The sequence below is a fragment of the Somniosus microcephalus genome, unplaced genomic scaffold (assembly GCF_052327205.1).
Source record: "Somniosus microcephalus isolate GS21.2 unplaced genomic scaffold, FLI_Smic_1.0 unresolved_chr1, whole genome shotgun sequence".
Taxonomy (NCBI): Eukaryota; Metazoa; Chordata; class Chondrichthyes; order Squaliformes; family Somniosidae; genus Somniosus; species Somniosus microcephalus.
Window position 1 is genome coordinate 30488075 of NW_028225179.1, and position 18145 is coordinate 30506219.

The 18145-nt window shown below is 49.6% G+C and overlaps 1 protein-coding gene across 1 annotated transcript; it reads right to left on the bottom strand.

Annotated features, from left to right (window-relative positions):
- Positions 1-16749: 16749 nt before the first annotated feature.
- LOC147094560 (interferon-inducible GTPase 5-like) lies at positions 16750-17922 on the bottom strand. The gene has a single exon (XM_085973932.1). The coding sequence runs from the start codon at positions 17920-17922 to the stop codon at positions 16750-16752; it is 1173 nt and encodes a 390-aa protein (XP_085830058.1).
- Positions 17923-18145: the final 223 nt, after the last annotated feature.

The window sequence follows — 18145 nt, forward strand, 5'->3', positions numbered from 1 at the left end:
TTTCTTTGCATTGTTTGATGATTTGGTTCACTCGGATTGGTGTTTGGACAGCTGTGTTGGTCTGGGGCTGGTCAGGGTCCGGCTGGGTACTTAGTTTCAGTAGCAGCTGACTCAGGGGACTCTTTTCTGGGTTTAGCTCTTGGGTCTGAAAGGCTTTGAAATGAAGGGTGTCTGGGGAGCTAGATTTGAGGTGATTTAGGAAGTTTAGTGCTCGTTTTTGGATGTTTATTATCAGTGGGTATCTGCCTAGTTCGGCTCTGCATGCATTTGTTGGCGTTTTCCTTTGGGTGCGAAGGATGCTTCTGCAGAATTCTGCATGTAGGGCTTCTATTGTGTGTTTTTCCCATTTAGTGTAGCTTTGGTGATTTAGTGGGCCCCATACTTCACTACCGTAAAGTCCAATGGGCAGGATTATGCTGTCAAATATTTTGAGCCAGATTTTGATTGGGATTTGGATGTTGTTGAATTTTCTTTTTATTGCACATAGGGCTCTTCGGGCTTTTTCTTTTAATGCATTCACTGCTATGCTGAAGCTCCCTGATGCTGTAATAGTTAGACCAAGGTAGGTGTAGCTCATAGTGTGTCCTATAGTGGTATCACTGAGAGTAAACTGGTATTTGTTTTCCTGACATCTGGGCCTTTTTTGAAAAATCATGATGTTGGTTTTCTTTAGATTTACTGTTAGAGCCCAGTTTTGGCAGTATTTGTCGAGTAGGTCTAGTTGTTGCTGTAATCCCTGTTCTGTGGGAGACAGCAGAACCAGGTCGTCTGCATAGAACAGGGATTTCACTTCTCCATCTAGGAGACTTCTCCATCTGTCTCTCTCCAGCTTTCTCTGTCTCTCTCGCCAGCTTTCCTTGTCTCTCCAGCTTTCTCTGTCTCTCTCTCCAGCTTTCTCTCTCTCCAGCTTTCTGTTTCTCTCCAGCTTTCTCTGTCTCTCTCCAGCTTTCTGTCTCTCTCTCGCCAGCTTTCTGTCTCTCTCTCGCCAGCTTTCTGTCTCTCTCTCTCCAGCTTTCTCTCTCTCTCTCGCCAGCTATCTCTGTCTCTCTCTCGCCAGCTATCTGTCTCTCTCTCGCCAGCTATCTCTGTCTCTCTCGCCAGCTATCTCTGTCTCTCTCTCGCCAGCTATCTGTCTCTCTCTCCAGCTTTCTCTCTCTCTCGCCAGCTTTCTCTGTCTCTCTCGCCAGCTTTCTCTGTCTCTCTCTCTCGCCAGCTTTCTCTCTCTCTCTCGCCAGCTTTCTGTCTCTCTCTCTCCAGCTTTCTCTCTATCTCCAGCTTTCTCTATCTCTCCAGATTTTTCTCTCTCTCCAGCTTTCTCTGTCTCTCTCCAGCTTTCTGTATCTCTCCAGCTTTCTCTGTCTCTCTCCAGCTTTCTCTGTCTCTCTCTCTCTCTCCAGCTTTCTCTGTCTCTCTCCAGCTTTCTCTCTCTCTCCAGCTTTCTCTCTCTCTCTCCAGCTTTCTCTCTCTCTCTCTCTCTCTCTCTCTCTCCAGCTTTCTCTCTCTCTCTCCAGCTTTCTCTCTCTCTCTCCAGCTTTCTGTCTCTCTCTCCAGCTTTCTCTCTCTCTCTCTCCAGCTTTCTCTCTCTCTCTAGCTTTCTCTCTCTCTCTCTCCAGCTTTCTCTCTCTCTCTCTCCAGCTTTCTCTCTCTCCAGCTTTCTCTCTCTCCAGCTTTCTCTCTCTCTCTCCAGCTTTCTCTCTCTCTCTCCAGCTTTCTCTCTCTCTCTCTCCAGCTTTCTCTCTCTCTCTCCAGCTTTCTCTCTCTCTCTCCAGCTTTCTCTCTCTCTCCAGCTTTCTCTGTCTCTCTCTCCAGCTTTCTCTCTCTCTCTCTCCAGCTTTCTCTCTCTCTCCAGCTTTCTCTCTCTCTCCCTCTCCAGCTTTCTCTGTCTCTCTCTCCAGCTTTCTCAGTCTCTCTCTCCAGCTTTCTCAGTCTCTCTCTCCAGCTTTCTCTGTCTCTCTCTCCAGCTTTCTCTGTCTCTCTCTCTCCAGCTTTCTCTGTCTCTCTCTCCAGCTTTCTCTGTCTCTCTCTCCAGCTTTCTCTGTCTCTCTCTCCAGCTTTCTCTGTCTCTCTCTCCAGCTTTCTCTGTCTCTCTCTCCAGCTTTCTCTGTCTCTCTCTCCAGCTTTCTCTGTCTCTCTCTCCAGCTTTCTCGGTCTCTCTCTCCAGCTTTCTCGGTCTCTCTCTCCAGCTTTCTCTGTCTCTCTCTCCAGCTTTCTCTGTCTCTCTCTCCAGCTTTCTGTCTCTCTCTCTCTCTCGCCACCTTTGTCTCTCTCTCTCGCCAGCTTTCTCTGTCTGTCTCTCTCTCTCCAGCTTTCTCTCTTTCTCCCTAGCTTTCTCTGTCTTGCTCTCTCTCTCGCCAGCTTTCTCTGTCTCTCTCGCGCCAGCTTTCTCTGTCTCTCTCTCCAGCTTTCTGTCTCTCTCTCTCTCGCCACCTTTGTCTCTCTCGCCAGCTTTGTCTGTCTCTCTCTCTCCAGCTTTCTCTGTCTCTCTCTCCAGCTTTGTCTGTCTCTCTCTCCAGCTTTCTCTGTCTCTCTCTCCAGCTTTCTCTGTCTCTCTCCAGCTTTCTCTGTCTCTCTCTCCAGCTTTCTCTGTCTCTCTCTCCAGCTTTCTCTGTCTCTCTCTCTCTCTCGCCACCTTTGTCTCTCTCGCCAGCTTTCTCTGTCTCTCTCTCTCTCCAGCTTTCTCTTTCTCCCTAGCTTTCTCTGTCTTGCTCTCTCTCTCGCCAGCTTTCTCTGTCTCTCTCGCGCCAGCTTTCTCTGTCTCTCTCTCTCACCAGCTTTCTCTGTCTCTCTCTCCAGCTTTCTCTGTCTCTCTCTCTCTCTCTCTCTCCCCAGCTTTCTCTCTTTCTCCCTAGCTTTCTCTGTCTTGCTCTCTCTCTCGCCACCTTTTTCTCTCTGTCTCTCTCTCGCCATCTTTCTCTTGTGTGGCTCGATGTCAAATTTTGTTTTATAACACTCCTGTGCAGCTCCCTGGGAGGTTTCACTACATTAAAGGCACTATACAAATATAATTGTTGTTGTTATTTCTCTCTAGCTTTCTCTCGCTCGCTCTCTCTCTTTTTGCATTGCAACCGAATTTTTCCCCCTTAACATAAAAAATGCAATTGGATTTGTCGTTATTTTAAGTGGTGAGACAGAAACATTTCAGAATACATTTTAATCAAGATTAAAGCTGAGATAGAGGGAAAGAATCAGAGAGAGAGAGCAGATGAGTGAATGAAAAAGAGCGACAGAGAGAGGGGGAGAGAGAACAAGCGATGGGGACAGAGAGGGAGGGACGCAGATGGAGGTGACTGTTAAATGCCAGAAGTGGGAGATGCTATTTTAGATCTGGTAATGTGTAATAAGACAGGATTAATTAATGATCTCATAGTAAAGGATCCCCTAAGAAAGAGTGATTGGTAGAATTTCAAATTCATTTTGAGGGTGAGAAACTTGGGTCTGAAACTAGTGTCCTAAACTGAAATAAAGGCAATTACAAGGGTCCGAGGACAGAGTTGGCTGAAGCGGACTGGGAAAATAGATGAAAGGGTAAGACGCTAGCTCCGCAGTGGCAGACATTTAAGGAGATATTTCATCAATCTCAGCAAAGGTGTATTCCAGTGAGAAAGAAAGGCTCTACGAGGAGGATGCACCATCCGTGGCTAACTAAGGGAGTTAAAGATGGGATCACATTGAAAGAAAAGGTAGACAATGTTGTCAAGATTAGTGTTAGGCCAGAGGATTGGGACATTTTTAGAAACCAGTAAATGATGACAAATCAGCAATAAAACTCCATTTCCTGGGTCAGAGCTGTGCATGTAGTTTTTTAATTCATTGCGTGCTTTCTTTTAATCAATTTACATTTCTCTCTCTCCAGAAGCTGCAACGTGACGATGCAGAGAGAGAGTCTTTTGGGAGGTGGAATCCTGGAGAAGAGCTTCCTTCAGAGGGAGGAGAGTGACCGAGGCCCCCTCAGCACAGGCTGCCTGCCTGGCCCCCAATGTGTCTGTTTTAACAGCCCGCGATTCATTGCCATCGCTTGCTCCCCCCAATGTAACATGTACATCTTTCTGCACCACCCTCTCTCTCTCTTTTTACCTCTGTAGAAAAGGCACTGAAGATGGCAGACTAGATACTTTCCTTTATTAGCTATGAGGAAAGACTAGATAGGCTGGGTTGGTTTTCTTTGGAATAGAGACTGAGGGAGATTAAATGGAGGTGTATAAAATGATGAGTGGCCTAGATAGAGTGGATGGGAAGGACTGCTCTCCCCCAGCAGAGAGGTCAATAACCAGGAGCCATATAGGCACGAGAAGTGCCGTAACCGATAAGGCGACGGACCCAGAGCAGGAGAGTGGGATTAGGCTGGATAGCTTTATAAATCGTCCGGCACAGACACGAGGGGCCGAATGGCCTCCTTCTGTGCTGTAAACTTGTACCATTCCCTCTCTCTCTCTCCCTATTTCCCCACCTCTCTGTCTGTCCCTTACAGCCTGGGACCAGTGACAGAGACACACGCAGGCCAGGCCGTACAGTCAGTCAGAGACACCTGTCCCCGTAGACACATCGGGGGGCTTGAATTTCCACTGGAGTTAGTTCTCCAGATCGCCCACTGTAAGCTGTATATTCCACTCTCCACCTCCCTCCCTCTCGAGTCACATCTCTGTATCGGCACATCTTTCGTTATATCTGTATCTCTACGTCAGTCTCTCTCTCTCTTCATTGTTCTTTATCTCTTCCTGCAACGTTAATCTTTGCATCCCTTCATCTCCCTCTCGAATCTTCTTTCTATCTACATCTTTCTTGATATCTCTGCCTCTCCAACTCTTTCTCTGCAGCACTCTCTGTCTTTCTCGATCTCCAACTCTCTATTTCAGTATCTCTCTCCCTAACTCTCTCTCTCTCTCCCTAACTCTCTCTCTCTCTGCCAGCCACTCTCTCCCTCTCTCTTTGTCCATCTGCCTCTCTTTCTATTTTGAATCTCAGTTTCTCGGCCTTCTGCTCTCCGCTCCTCTCACTGGTTCTGGCTCCCTCTCTCTTATTCCCAATCTTGCTCCCTCTCACTCTGTTCTGCCTCTTTGTCCTTCTCACTTTCCGTATCTCTGCTTTCTGTTCCTCAGTCCCTCTCACTGGGCCAGATGTTGACCCGGTGCCACAGTGTGAACCCAGTGACAATAAACCAGAATCCTGCGTCACATCTCTCCCGAGGTTGATTTCCATCAATGTTACAATAGGGCGAGATGTGAAACGGGAGGCTGATTCACCATCACCCGGTTTGTTGTATAACGCCAAGTCAAACAGTTTCTTTCCCTCTACGTCTCTGCCTCTCTCCTGTGGGTAAATGGAGTCGAGGTGCAGATCAGTCACAATCTCACATTGGTGGGACAGGCTCGAAGGGCTGAATGGCCTCCAATGTCACCCAAATCTCTGTGTGTCTTTTCTCTGTTCAGGGACACCCAGCTCAGGTTTTGTTTCCCACTACACTGATGGGGGTTGGCGGGGGGGGAAACACCTTCCTGCAGTGAGGAACATACCTGGAGCTGGGATGGTACTGTGCGGGAAGGTTGGGAATGTCCGTCATCTCTTGCTCCACGTTTGCACCCCTCTCTGATCTCTAATGCCCCCCATCTCACACTCTCACCCTCCTTTATTCCCAGGCTTCTCAATCTCTCTCCAAATAGGTTCCAGACACTCATTATACAGCCACCGACTGAGTGAGCGGCCGCAGCCATTTTGTGTTTGGTGCGGCGGGGAGGCAGCCATTTTGTGCTCGGTGCAGGGGGGGTCAGCCATTTTGTGCTCGGTGCGAGGGGAGTGTTTTACATTGTTTGTTTGTTTGGACGTGAATTAAAGCAAATTAAAGAGAGTTGTGATTTGGAGCCACGCCAGGTAAGTGAGTGATTCACACACGGGGCAAAATAAAGTTTCACCAGCGGTGGGGAGGGAGATTGACAGGGCGGGCAGGATTATACATGGATGGAGAGATATGGGGGTCTTATACAGGGGGGGCTGTGGAGTTTCACCAGCGGTGGGGAGGGAGATTGACAGGGCGGGGGGATTATACATGGATGGAGATATAGGGGGGTCTTATACAGGGGGGGCTGTGGAGTTTCACCAGCGGTGGGGAGGGAGATTGACAGGGCGGGGGGATTATACAGGGATGGAGATATATGGGGGTCTTATACAGGGGGGGCTGTGGAGTTTCACCAGCGGTGGGGAGGGAGATTGACAGGGCGGGGTGATTATACAGGGATGGAGATATATGGGGGTCTTATACAGGGGGGGCTGTGGAGTTTCACCAGCGGTGGGGAGGGAGATTGACAGGGCGGGGGGATTATACATGGATGGAGATATATGGGGGTCTTATACAGGGGGGGGCTGTGGAGTTTCACCAGTGGTGGGGAGGGAGATTGACAGGGCGGGGGGATTATACAGGGATGGAGATATATGGGGGTCTTATACAGGGGGGGCTGTGGAGTTTCACCAGCGGTGGGGAGGGAGATTGACAGGGCGGGCAGGATTATACAGGGATGGAGATATATGGGGGTCTTATACAGGGGGGGCTGTGGAGTTTCACCAGCGGTGGGGAGGGAGATTGACAGGGCGGGGGGATTATACATGGATGGAGATATATGGGGGTCTTATACAGGGGGGGCTGTGGAGTTTCACCAGCGGTGGGGAGGGAGATTGACAGGGCGGGGGGATTATACATGGATGGAGATATATGGGGGTCTTATACAGGGGGGGCTGTGGAGTTTCACCAGCGGTGGGGAGGGAGATTGACAGGGCGGGGGGATTATACAGGGATGGAGATATATGGGGGTCTTATACAGGGGGGGCTGTGGAGTTTCACCAAGGGGGAGGAGGGAAGGAGTTTCACAGAGGGAGAGGTGTACAGGGGGCGGAGTGTACAGGGAGATGGGGTGAATTATACAGGGGGAGTTATTTTACAGCAGTGACACACGGGTGGACAATACAGCAGGGGGGGGGGCGCAGGAGATAAGCGAGGGGAATTCTACATGTGGGGGGAATTGACGGGGATTAAACGGGGGAAAATTATAGGTGGAGAGTTTCACGGTGGGGTAACTTCACGAGGGTGTAATATGCAGGGGTATTATGGGGGATTTTAATGGGTTGCATTATAGGGGGGATGTCACGGAGCTATAGTCACGGGTATTAGACAGGGGGGAGAAGAGAGTATCGCAGGGGTATTGGGGGGGGGGGAAAAGAGAGTATCACAGGGGTATTGGGCGGGGGGGAAGAGAGTATCACAGGGGTATTGGGGGGGGGGGGGGGGAAGAGAGTATCACAGGGGTATTGGGGGGGGGGGGGGGGGAAGAGTATCACAGGGGTATGGGGGGGGGGGGAAAGAGTGTATCACAGGGGTATGGGGGGGGGGGGAAAGAGAGTATCACAGGGGTATTGGGGGGGGGGAAAGAGAGTATACAGGGGTATTGGGGGGGGGGGGGGGGAAGAGAGTATCACAGGGGTATTAGACACGGGAGAGAAGAGAGTATCACAGGGGTATTGGGGGGGGGGGGATGGGAAAGAGAGTATCACAGGGGTATTAGACGGGGGGGGAAGAGAGTATCACAGGGGTATTAGACGGGGGGGGGAAGAAGAGAGTATCACGGGGGTATTAGACGGGGGGGGTGAAGAAGAGAGTATCACGGGGGTATTAGACGGGGGGGAGGGGGAGAAGAAGAGAGTATCACGGGGGTATTGGACGGGGGGGGGGGAAGAAGAGAGTATCACGGGGGTATTAGACGGGGGGGGGGGGAAGAAGAGAGTATCACGGGGGTATTGGGAAGAGAGTATCACGGGGGTATTGGGAAGAGAGTATCACGGGTATTGGGGGGGGGGGAAAGAGTATCGGGTATTCGACGGGGGGGAAGAAGCGAATATCACGGGTATTAGACAAGCTGGGGGGGAAGAGAGTATCACAGGGGTATTGGACGAGCTGGGGGGGTGGGAGAAGAGAGTATCACGGGGGTATTAGATGGGCAGAAGAGGGGGGAAGTGAGTAGCACGGGGGGGGGGGGAAATTCGGTGGAGGGGTAATTCAGCAGGGGGGGATACAGCGCGGGGGGAATAATTCAGCTGGGGGGTACTCAGCAGGGGAGGGAAATTCAGCGGGGGGGGGGGGGAATACAGCGCGGGGGAAAATCGGAGGGAGGGAAATTCAGCGGGGGGGGGGGGAATACAGCGCGGGGGAAAATCGGAGGGGGGGAAATCAGCGGGGGGGGAAAGAGGGGGGAGAGAAGGAAAGAGGGGGGAGAGAAGGAAAGAGGGGGGAGAGAAGGAAAGAGGGGGGAGAGAAGGAAAGAGGGGGGAGAGAAGGAAAGAGGGGGGAGAGAAGGAAAGAGGGGGGAGAGAAGGAAAGAGGGGGGAGAGAAGGAAAGAGGGGGGAGAGAAGGAAAGAGGGGGGAGAGAAGGAAAGAGGGGGGAGAGAAGGAAAGAGGGAGGAGAGAAGGAAAGAGGGAGGAGAGAAGGAAAGAGGGAGGAGAGGAGGAAAGAGGGAGGAGAGGAGGAAAGAGGGAGGAGAGGAGGAAAGAGGGAGGAGAGGAGGAAAGAGGGAGGAGAGGAGGAAAGAGGGAGGAGAGGAGGAAAGAGGGAGGAGAGAAGGAAAGAGGGAGGAGAGAAAGAGGGAGGAGAAGAAGAGGGAGGAGAAAAAGAGGGAGGAGAAAAAGAGGGAGGAGAAAAAGAGGGAGGAGAAAAAGAAAGGAGGGAGAAAGAAGAGTGAATATGGGAGAATATAAAGAGAAACAGCGAGAGAAACAGACAGATTGAGACAGAGAAACAGAGAAACAGACTGAAAGACAGAGATTGAGAGACAGAAAAGAGAAACAGAGATTGAGAGAGAGAGATTGAGAGAGAGAGAGAGATTGAGAGAGAGAGAGAGATTGAGAGAGATTGAGATGAGAGATTGAGAGAGAGATTGAGAGAGAGAGAGAGATTGAGAGAGAGAGAGAGATTGAGAGAGAGAGAGAGATTGAGAGAGAGATTGAGAGAGCGAGATTGAGAGAGAGAGATTGAGAGAGCTTGAGAGAGCGAGATTGAAATTGAGAGAGTGAGAGAGATTGAGAGAGAGCGCGAGATTTAAATTGAGTGAGATTGAGAGAGTGAGAGATTGAGAGAGAGAGCGACATTGAAATTGAGAGAGTGAGATTGAGAGAGAGCGCGAGATTGAAATTGAAATTGAGAGAGTGAGAGTTTGAGAGAGAGAGAGAGATTTAAATTGAGAGAGTGAGATTGAGAGAGTGAGAGAGAGAGCGACATTGAAATTGAGAGAGTGAGATTGAGAGTGAGAGAGATTGAGAGAGAGCGACATTGAAATTGAGAGAGTGAGATTGAGAGAGAGTGAGAGCGCGAGATTGAAATTGAAATTGAGAGAGTGAGAGAGATTGAGAGAGAGAGAGAGCGACATTGAAATTGAGAGAGTGAGAGAGATTGAGAGAGAGAGAGAGAGAGAGCGACATTGAAATTGAGAGAGTGAGATTGAAATTGAAATTGAGAGAGTGAGATTGAGAGAGATTGAGAGAGAGAGAGAGCGCGAGATTGAAATGGAGACAGAGAGATTGAGATTGAGAGAGAGCGAGATGAGAGAGAATGATACTCACGGTCACACCTGGTCTGCGCCTCCTCCCGATCTCCACCCATCCACCTGGAGCCACAGCTCAGAAATCTTCCTCCCAACACCTGGGAACACAACCTGGAACAAGCAGGCAGAGTGGAGTGAAAAGGGAGAGAGAGAGAGAGAGAGATTAAAGATTGAATCTCACCATCCCACATGGCACCAACGGAACAGCCGGCCTGATCTCTCTTCCATCCATCCATCCTTTCACCTGGACCGAGCCTGCAGCAGTGAGAGAGGGGCTGGGAGAGAGAGAGATTGAGACAGGACTCGCTCACACCAGAGAATCTCACACACACTAACACAGAATGGCCAAAGGGACCCAGTTCACACAGACACACAGACCAACATTCATTACCTGGACACTCAGAAATGGTTTCAACACTAAAGAGACACAAAATACTACATTACCTGAACACTTAGTGTAAATTACAGTCAAAAGAGCCACTCACCAAATATGAAAGCACCATCCCGCAGTCAGAAAGACTGAAACACACATGGGTCTACCTTTTTATAGTCCGGAGCTGTCACTCAAACTTCCCTCCTCCCACTCCACAGACCCCCAGCCTATCAGGTTGCTGCTTCCTCCACCGGAGGTGTGGGTCAGTCCAAGTTGAGTCTGCCTATCTCCAGGGGGGTGGGGTAGTCCTGGCCATGTGTTGGCCTCCCAAATGGTTCCTTCCTGTCTCTGGCCAACACTGCCCTTCCCCCAGACCCCTGACTGCAGGCAGACAGACACAGCCGAGGACTGATGGACCTTGGGGAGGCCTCCCTCCACTCACCTGCAAACAGGGACATCACCCTCCCTGTCTGAGGCTGCTGCTTCCTCCCAGGGCTGGCTCCCCTGTTTAATCCTGAGTTCCCTCAGCTTTCCCCTGTGCAGTGTGTGTTGTGCATCCGTTTATCTGTGTCAGCACCTGGACATATGCAGTGAAATGTGGGTCACCAGAACCAAAGATATGCTCACCTTCCAATACATATTTTTGTAACTCTCTCGCTTGTCCTCTGTTGGTTTATCAATGTCACTGCACTACAGGTAAACCTCTCGCTCGCCCTCTGTGGGTTTATCAATGTCACTGCACTACAGGTAAATCTCTCGCTCGCCCTCTGTAGGTTTATCAATGTCACTGCACTACAGGTAAACCTCTCGCTCGCCCTCTGTGGGTTTATCAATGTCACTGCACTACAGGTAAATCTCTCGCTCGCCCTCTGTAGGTTTATCAATGTCACTGCATTACAGGTAAATCTCTCGCTCGCCCTCGGTAGGTTTATCAATGTCACTGCACTACAGGTAAACCTCTCGCTCGCCCTCTGTGGGTTTATCAATGTCACTGCACTACAGGTAAATCTCTCGCTCGCCCTCTGTAGGTTTATCAATGTCACTGCACTACAGGTAAACCTCTCGCTCGCCCTCTGTGGGTTTATCAATGTCACTGCACTACAGGTAAATCTCTCACTCGCCCTCTGTAGGTTTATCAATGTCACTGCACTACAGGTAAATCTCTTGCTCGCCCTCTGTAGGTTTATCAATGTCACTGCACTACAGGTAAATCTCTTGCTCGCCCTCTGTAGGTTTATCAATGTCACTGCACTACAGGTAAATCTCTCGCTCGCCCTCTGTAGGTTTATCAATGTCACTGCACTACAGGTAAATCTCTTGCTCGCCCTCTGTAGGTTTATCAATGTCACTGTACTACAGATGTAAGAAGTCACACAACACCAGGTTATAGTCCAACAGCTTTATTTGAAATCACAAGCTTTCGGAGCGCTGCTCCTTCTTCAGGTGAAGTGGAGAAATGCATAAAGACACAGCTTATATAGTCAGAGAATCATGTCAGATGTTTACAGGTAACCTTTCCAACTGCCATTTATCGCACCTCGGCAGAGAGATAATCACAGCAAGTCAAAGGTGTGAATGGTGTCCAAACAGGCCATTCAGGGAAACATTACATCAAAGAACAATGAGGTGGGGTCACAAGGGGTCAAATATTGCAGATGCTGGATGGTGTTCAGCTTCTTGAGTGTTGTTGGAGCTGCACTCATCCAGGCAAGTGGAGAGTATTCCATCACACTCCTGACTTGTGCCTTGTAGATGGTGGAAAGGTTTTGGGGAGTCAGGAGGTGAGGCACTCGCCACAGAATACCCAGTCTCTGACCCCGCTCTTATAGCCGCAGTATTGATGTGGCTGGTCCAGTTAAGATTCTGGTCAATTCCTCCCCCTTGCAGCCATCTACAATATCACTCTGTGCTCGAGAGATTTGTGTCCTCATTCTTGTCTTATCACGGACATTCTACGTGGAGGTAGGATGATCCCACCCACCAGGGCAGGGGATGCTTACAGTCGCAAGGCCTTCCCGTGATGTTTAACTTACTGAGCAGACCTTGGTGCAGATAATAGACTAAACCTCCCTTTTCCCCTTTAAGTTGGTGTCGTTGCAGCTTTCCAGCTGATGTGCTGGAAGTTTTAAATCATCAACAGCCCCACAGACCTTGGCCACCCAACTTGACCCATTTTCCCAAAGCATGCTGGGTAAAGGTACTGGGGTCCGGTCTCACAACTTCCGTGCTTCACCATCAGTGGATGAGAAGTAAAGCTTCAAAACATTCCTCAACAACCAGACACAAGGACTGTCCGTTAGATAATCTGAGGTCGAGTTAAGGACTAACCTTCACCTTGGAGTCATATTTATATCAGTTACCTGCCCTTCTCTTCCCACTCCCCAATCATGGACACTTTTTCACCCACCTGCAATCAATTGAAATATCTAGAGAATACGCACACGCGCACACGCACACTGAACATTCACTGTTCCGCTCTCTTGTGGAGCCCAGATTGTGGGTTATCGATTCTGGGGAAAACCATTCAAACCTCCCCCAGGCAGGACCAGTGGGGATCAGCATCAGACCAATCATTGGGGTCCCTTTCCCTCTCTCCCTCAGTGTCTCTTTCTGTCTCTCCCTGTGTCCCTTTCTGTCTCTCCCTCAGTGTCTCTTTCCCTCTCTCCCTCAGTGTCTCTTTCTCTCTCTTCTTCAGTATCCCTTTCTCTCCCTCAGTGTCTCTGTCTCTCTCTCTCCCCCAGTGTCTCTTTCTCTCTCCCTCAGTGTCCCTTTCTCTCCCTCAGTGTCTCTGTCTCTCTCTCTCCCCCCCGTGTCTCTTTCTCTCTCCCTCAGTGTCCCTTTCTTTCTCCCTCAGTGTCCCTTTCTCTCTCCCTCAGTGTCTCTTTCCCTCTCTCCCTCGGTGTCTCTTTCCCTCTCTCCCTCAGTGTCTCTTTCCCTCTCTCCCTCAGTGTCTCTTTCCCTCTCTCCCTCGGTGTCTCTTTCCCTCTCTCCCTCAGTGTCTCTTTCCCTCTCTCCCTCAGTGAACCCTTTCCCTCTCTCCCTCAGTGTCTCTTTCCCTCTCTCCCCCAGTGTCTCTTTCACTCTCTGACCTCTTGTGCATCCTGATTTTAATTGCCCTACCATTGGTGGTCAGGCTTTCAGCTTCCAAGGCCCTAAGCTCTGGAATTCCCTCCCTAAACCTCTCCGCCTCTCTCTCCTCCTTTAACACCCTCCTTAAAACCTACCTCTCACCTGTCCTAAATCTCCTTATGGGGCTGCATGTAAAATTTTGTTTGGTAACGCAAGTATGAAGTGCCTTGGGATCTTTTATTATGTTACAGGCGCTATATAAAAAAAAGCTGTTGTTTTGTGTGTGTGAGTATGGGTATGAATATATGTGAGCTTGAGTGTGTGTATCTGTCTGTATGTTTTTAGATCTCGTATTTTGTAATAAGACGGGGTTAATTAGTAATCTCATAGGAAAGGATCCTCTGGGGAAGAGTGATCATAATATGATAACATTTCACTTTGAGTTTGAGAGTGACATACTTAAATCCGAAACTAGAGTCTTAAACTTAAAGTAATAAATATCAGTAGAGAAAAAATAATTGAGAAACTTAAGGGACAGATCCCCTGGACCTGACGGCCTACATCCTAGGGTTCTAAAAGAGGTGGCTGCAGAGATAGTGGATGCATTGGTTGTGATCTTCCAAAATTCCCTATATTCTACAATGGCCTCAGCGGATTGGAAGGTAGCAAATGTAACAATGCTATTCAAGAAAGGAGGGAGAGAAAAAACAGGGATCTACAGGCCAATTTGGCCGGACATCAGTTGTTGGGAAAATGCTGGAATCCATTATTAAGGAAGAGGTAACAGGGTGCTTCAAAAATCACAATATGGTTAGGCAGAGTCAACATCGTTTGATGAAAGGGAAATCATGTTTGACAAATTTATTCGTTTTTTGAGGATGCAACTAGCAGTGTAGATAAAGGGGAACCAGTGGATGGAGTATATTTGGATTTCCAAAAGGCATTCAATAAGGTGCCACATTAAAGTTTATTACACAGGATTAGGGCTCATGGGGTTGGGGGTAATATAGTAGCATGGATAGAGGATAGGTTAACAGACAGAATACAGAGAGTAGGGATAACTGGGTCATTTTCAGGTTGGCAGGCTGTAACTAGTGGGGTGCCGCAAGGATCCGTGCTTGGGCCTCAGCTATTTACAATCTATATCAATGACTTGGATGAAGGGACCAATTGTAATGTATCCAAGTTTGCTGATGATACAAAGCTCGGTGGGACAGTAAGCTGTGAGGAGAACACAAAGACTCTGCAAAGGGATATAGATAGACTGAGTGAGTGGGCAGTAAGGTGGCAGATGGAGTGTAATGTGGGGAAATGTGTGGTTATATCCTTTGGTAAGAAGAATAGAAAAACAGAATATTTTTTAAATGATGAGAAACTATCAAATGTTGGTGTTCAGAGAGATTTAGGTGTCCTCGTACAGGAAACGGAGAGCGTTAGCATGGAAGCAATTAGGAAGGCAAATGGCATGTTGGCATTTATTGCAAGGGATTTGGTGTACAAGGGTAAGGAAGCCTTGCTCCAATTGTACAGGGCTTTTGGTGAGACCACACCTGGAGTACTGTGCACAATGTTCGTCTCCTTATCTGAGGAAGGATGTCCTTACCTTAAAGGCAGTGCAAAATGGTTCACTAGATTGATTCCTGGGATGAGAGGGTTGTCTATGAGGAGAGATTGTGTAGAATGGGCCTGTACTCTCTGGAGTTCAGAATGAGAGGTCGTCGTCGTACGTGTCTTCACACTGTTCCCTTTGGGGAACTGTATGAAGTGGTGGAAGGATTTCTGGCCGCAATTAACGCTCCTTCCGTGACCGTAACCATCTTCGTACCAGTCATTAGAGTGGTTAGTCCTATGGCAGGAGGGTTTTACAGGCTCCCACAACCCATACGAGGAGGGGGGGCGGCCACCCACACCCACGGACGCAAGTATCCCGCTGGATGTCAACCCAGAATTTAGAGCCGGAGCTCCGACTCCACTTGCCGGGACTGTCTGGAGCGGGGTTCGAAAACCCTACGCCTTCTGGCCCAGCGGCGGGGTTGCTACCGCTACGCCAAAGGCCCACTCCAGAATGAGAGGTGATCTCATTGAAACATATAAGATTCTGCTGGGGGGTTGACAGGGTAGATGCGGAGAGATTCTCTCTCCTGGCTGGAGTGTCTAGAACTAGGAGACATAGACGGAAAAATTCAGTTGGTTGCGCCTCCCGTTAGCACCTGAAGAGGGCGCTAACAGGACGCAAACCAACTAGCTCCCGGGCGCGGCCCTGCCCACTCCTCCCGCAAAATTCAGCGGGAGGTTAGTGCTGGCACTAACCGGTACTGGCGATGACGTCATCGGTGTGCGCAGCGCCCCGCTCACACCCCGGCCACGATCTTCGGGAGCGCCCCCTGACTCACCGCCGGACGCTATGTCTGACAGGGTCAAGGGGGCGTACCTGCGGCCAGGGAGGCGCAATTTAAAGGCGAGGTGTGGGGCGGCCATTTTTGTTGCAGGTCGCCTGCCAGCACCTGCCTGCGCTCCCGTCCCAGACCTCCTGAAACGCCCACCCCCCGCGGAGTGCTAGCTGCACTCCAAGAGCCCGGCACTTCTCTTAGGTGCCGGGCCCTTTTGCCTGCACTCCCGATCCTCGGGGGCCCAGCTGGGCCCCAGATCGCGCTGCACAAGGCCCCTCCCCTTTAAGAAGGGGAGGAAGGCCTGCAATTCCACAGCGCGACGTGCCGCAGCGTGTGGCGCTGCGACACATAACGCCGCAATATTGACTCACAGCGCTACAAGAGGGATGCAGGGCGCAACCACTCAATTTCCGGCGCGGGGACACTAATTTTTCCAGGGTGCTGCTCAATTTTTAGCCCATAGTCTCAGGATAAGGGGTCGGCCATTTAGGACTGAGATGAGGAGGAATTTCTTCACTCAGAGCGTTGTGATCCTTTGAAATTCTCTGCTCCAAGGGGCTGTGCATGCTGAGTCTTTGAGTATATTCAAGGCTGAGATCGATAGATTTTTGGACTCTCGGGGAATCGAGGGATATGGAGATCGGGCGGGAAAGTGGAGTTGAGGTCAATGATCAGCCATGATCTTATTGAATAGCGGAGCAGGCTCGAGGGGCCGTATGGCCCACTCCTGCTCCTAATTCTTATATTTTTATATGTGTGCGTTTGTGGGTGTGAGTGGGTGTATTGTTTGAGTCAGAGTGTGTGAGTGATTTTGTGAATGTATCTGTGTGTGTAAGAATGGCGTATGAGTGTGCGTCTGTGTGTGAGTGAGTGTGAGTGTGTGTTGTGTGGGTGTGTTGATTGAGTGAGTGTGTGAATCTGTGTGTGTGTGTGTGTGAGTGAGTGTGAGTGTGTGTTGTGTGGGTATGTTGATTGAGTGAGTGAGTGTGTGAGAATGTGTGTGAGTGTGAGTCTGCGTGGTAGTGAGTGTGGGTGTGTGCGTGTGTGAGTGAGTGTGGGTGTGTGAATGTGTGTGAGCGTCTGTATGTCTGAGTGTGTGAGTGAGTTTGGGTGTGAGTGTGTGTCGTGTGGGTGTGTTAATTGAGTGAGTGAGTGAGAATGTGTATGAGTGAGTCTGCATGGTAGTGTGGGTGTGTGAGTGAGTGTGTGAGAAAGTGTGTGAATGAGTGTGGGTTTGTGAGTGTGTGTGTGTGAGCGTCTGTGTGTGTGTATGTCTGTGAGTGTGAGTATTCCAGTGTTCTGGACAGTGAGGAGCTGGGAAGTGATCAGCTCCTTTTCCTCTAGTCCATCACCTGGAAGGCCTTCACCAGCACCCTCTTGCTGTCCTCCGCCATCTCCTCCACGGCCATCGCCAGCAGGTTGCAGGTGTTGATATAGTTGATTCCGGCAGTCATGAGATTTGGAATCAATGGCAGCGATTGATCAAATATACCCAGCACTTGATTCGTCTTTTCAATCTTTGTTAGCTCCTTCAGGACAGTGTTGTATGACACCTCCTTTCCAAATGTGGACTTTACTTCTGATCTGAGCTCCTCCATCATCTTCCCCTCTCTCTTCGCCAGTCTCCAGAGGGATTTGTCATCCAGACCGAAGATGGTGTGGTAGGAGGTGAGCCTCTTGACCAACAGGAGAACGTCACAAGCAATGGCGAGTCCTCGGATTGGCACCGCAGCAGCAGTAGCCGACAGGAGGGCAAACTTCCAAGTGTCACGCATTAGGATCTCTTTCTTCTTCTCTACGATCAATGAGGTGATATTGGGGAGAGAAAACAAAAAGGCCCGTCTCTTCAGAGCAGGAAGATCCTTTTCCAGAACATCCTGCAGTTTCTCAAGGTAAAACATATCCAGGTTCCGACTAGCAACCAGGAAGACTTTTGGAGATTTTATCCCATCCCTCTTCAAACGCTCAACGGAGTCATTCCAGAATTTCTCCAGGGTTTTCTCCTCATTGTACTGGGACTTCTCACGATGTTTGGCTGAATCCAGGTCCAGGTCTAGTTTGCTTCGGACAAAATAAAATTTCTTCTTCCTCTGCTGAATTTCTGTGGCCAGATATACATCATTCTCTGTAAAGCGAGAGGCACTGAGGATAATGAAGAAATCGTATCGCTCAAAGTTGGCGCGATCCAAATATTCACTGGCTTTAAAGTTTGGGGTTCCAATCCCAGGGAGGTCCCAGATATTGACGGTAGCATTGTTCGGGTATTGATAAGCTGTCGGTTCCATTGTCGTTTCGGTTTCCCCTGTTGGGGCTGCCCCTTCTTCACCATCGTCAATACCCCGTAAAGCATTGATGAAGGATGACTTACCAGTGCCTGAAACCCCCGTCACTGCAATCTGAAGTGTAATACTCTCGGATTTCTCCAAATCCAAATGTATTTGCTGAACGACCGCATCCAGCCCACCGCTGTTGAACAGATTCTTGTACGTAGTTTCTTCAGCAACACCGGCCATTGTGGATCTGTAAGTGGAGATAGAGTTCAGAGAGGCACAAATCGAATGTCTTGAATTTTTAAATTTGTATTTTTGCATTGATATATTCAGCATGCAAATCCATAACTCCCAAATCCCAAGTACCTGAGTTGGACGGTTTGTCTATCATGGGGGTGAATTCCTTTGTGGTGTCTCCAATGTGATAGATACACCGTCCTTTCCCCCTCTGGGACCGGGTGTCACA

What these genes read in the sequence shown, in the direction of transcription:
- LOC147094560 (XM_085973932.1), bottom strand. Translation starts at nt 17,922, where the DNA reads ATGGCCGGTGTTGCTGAAGAAACTACGTACAAGAATCTGTTCAACAGC.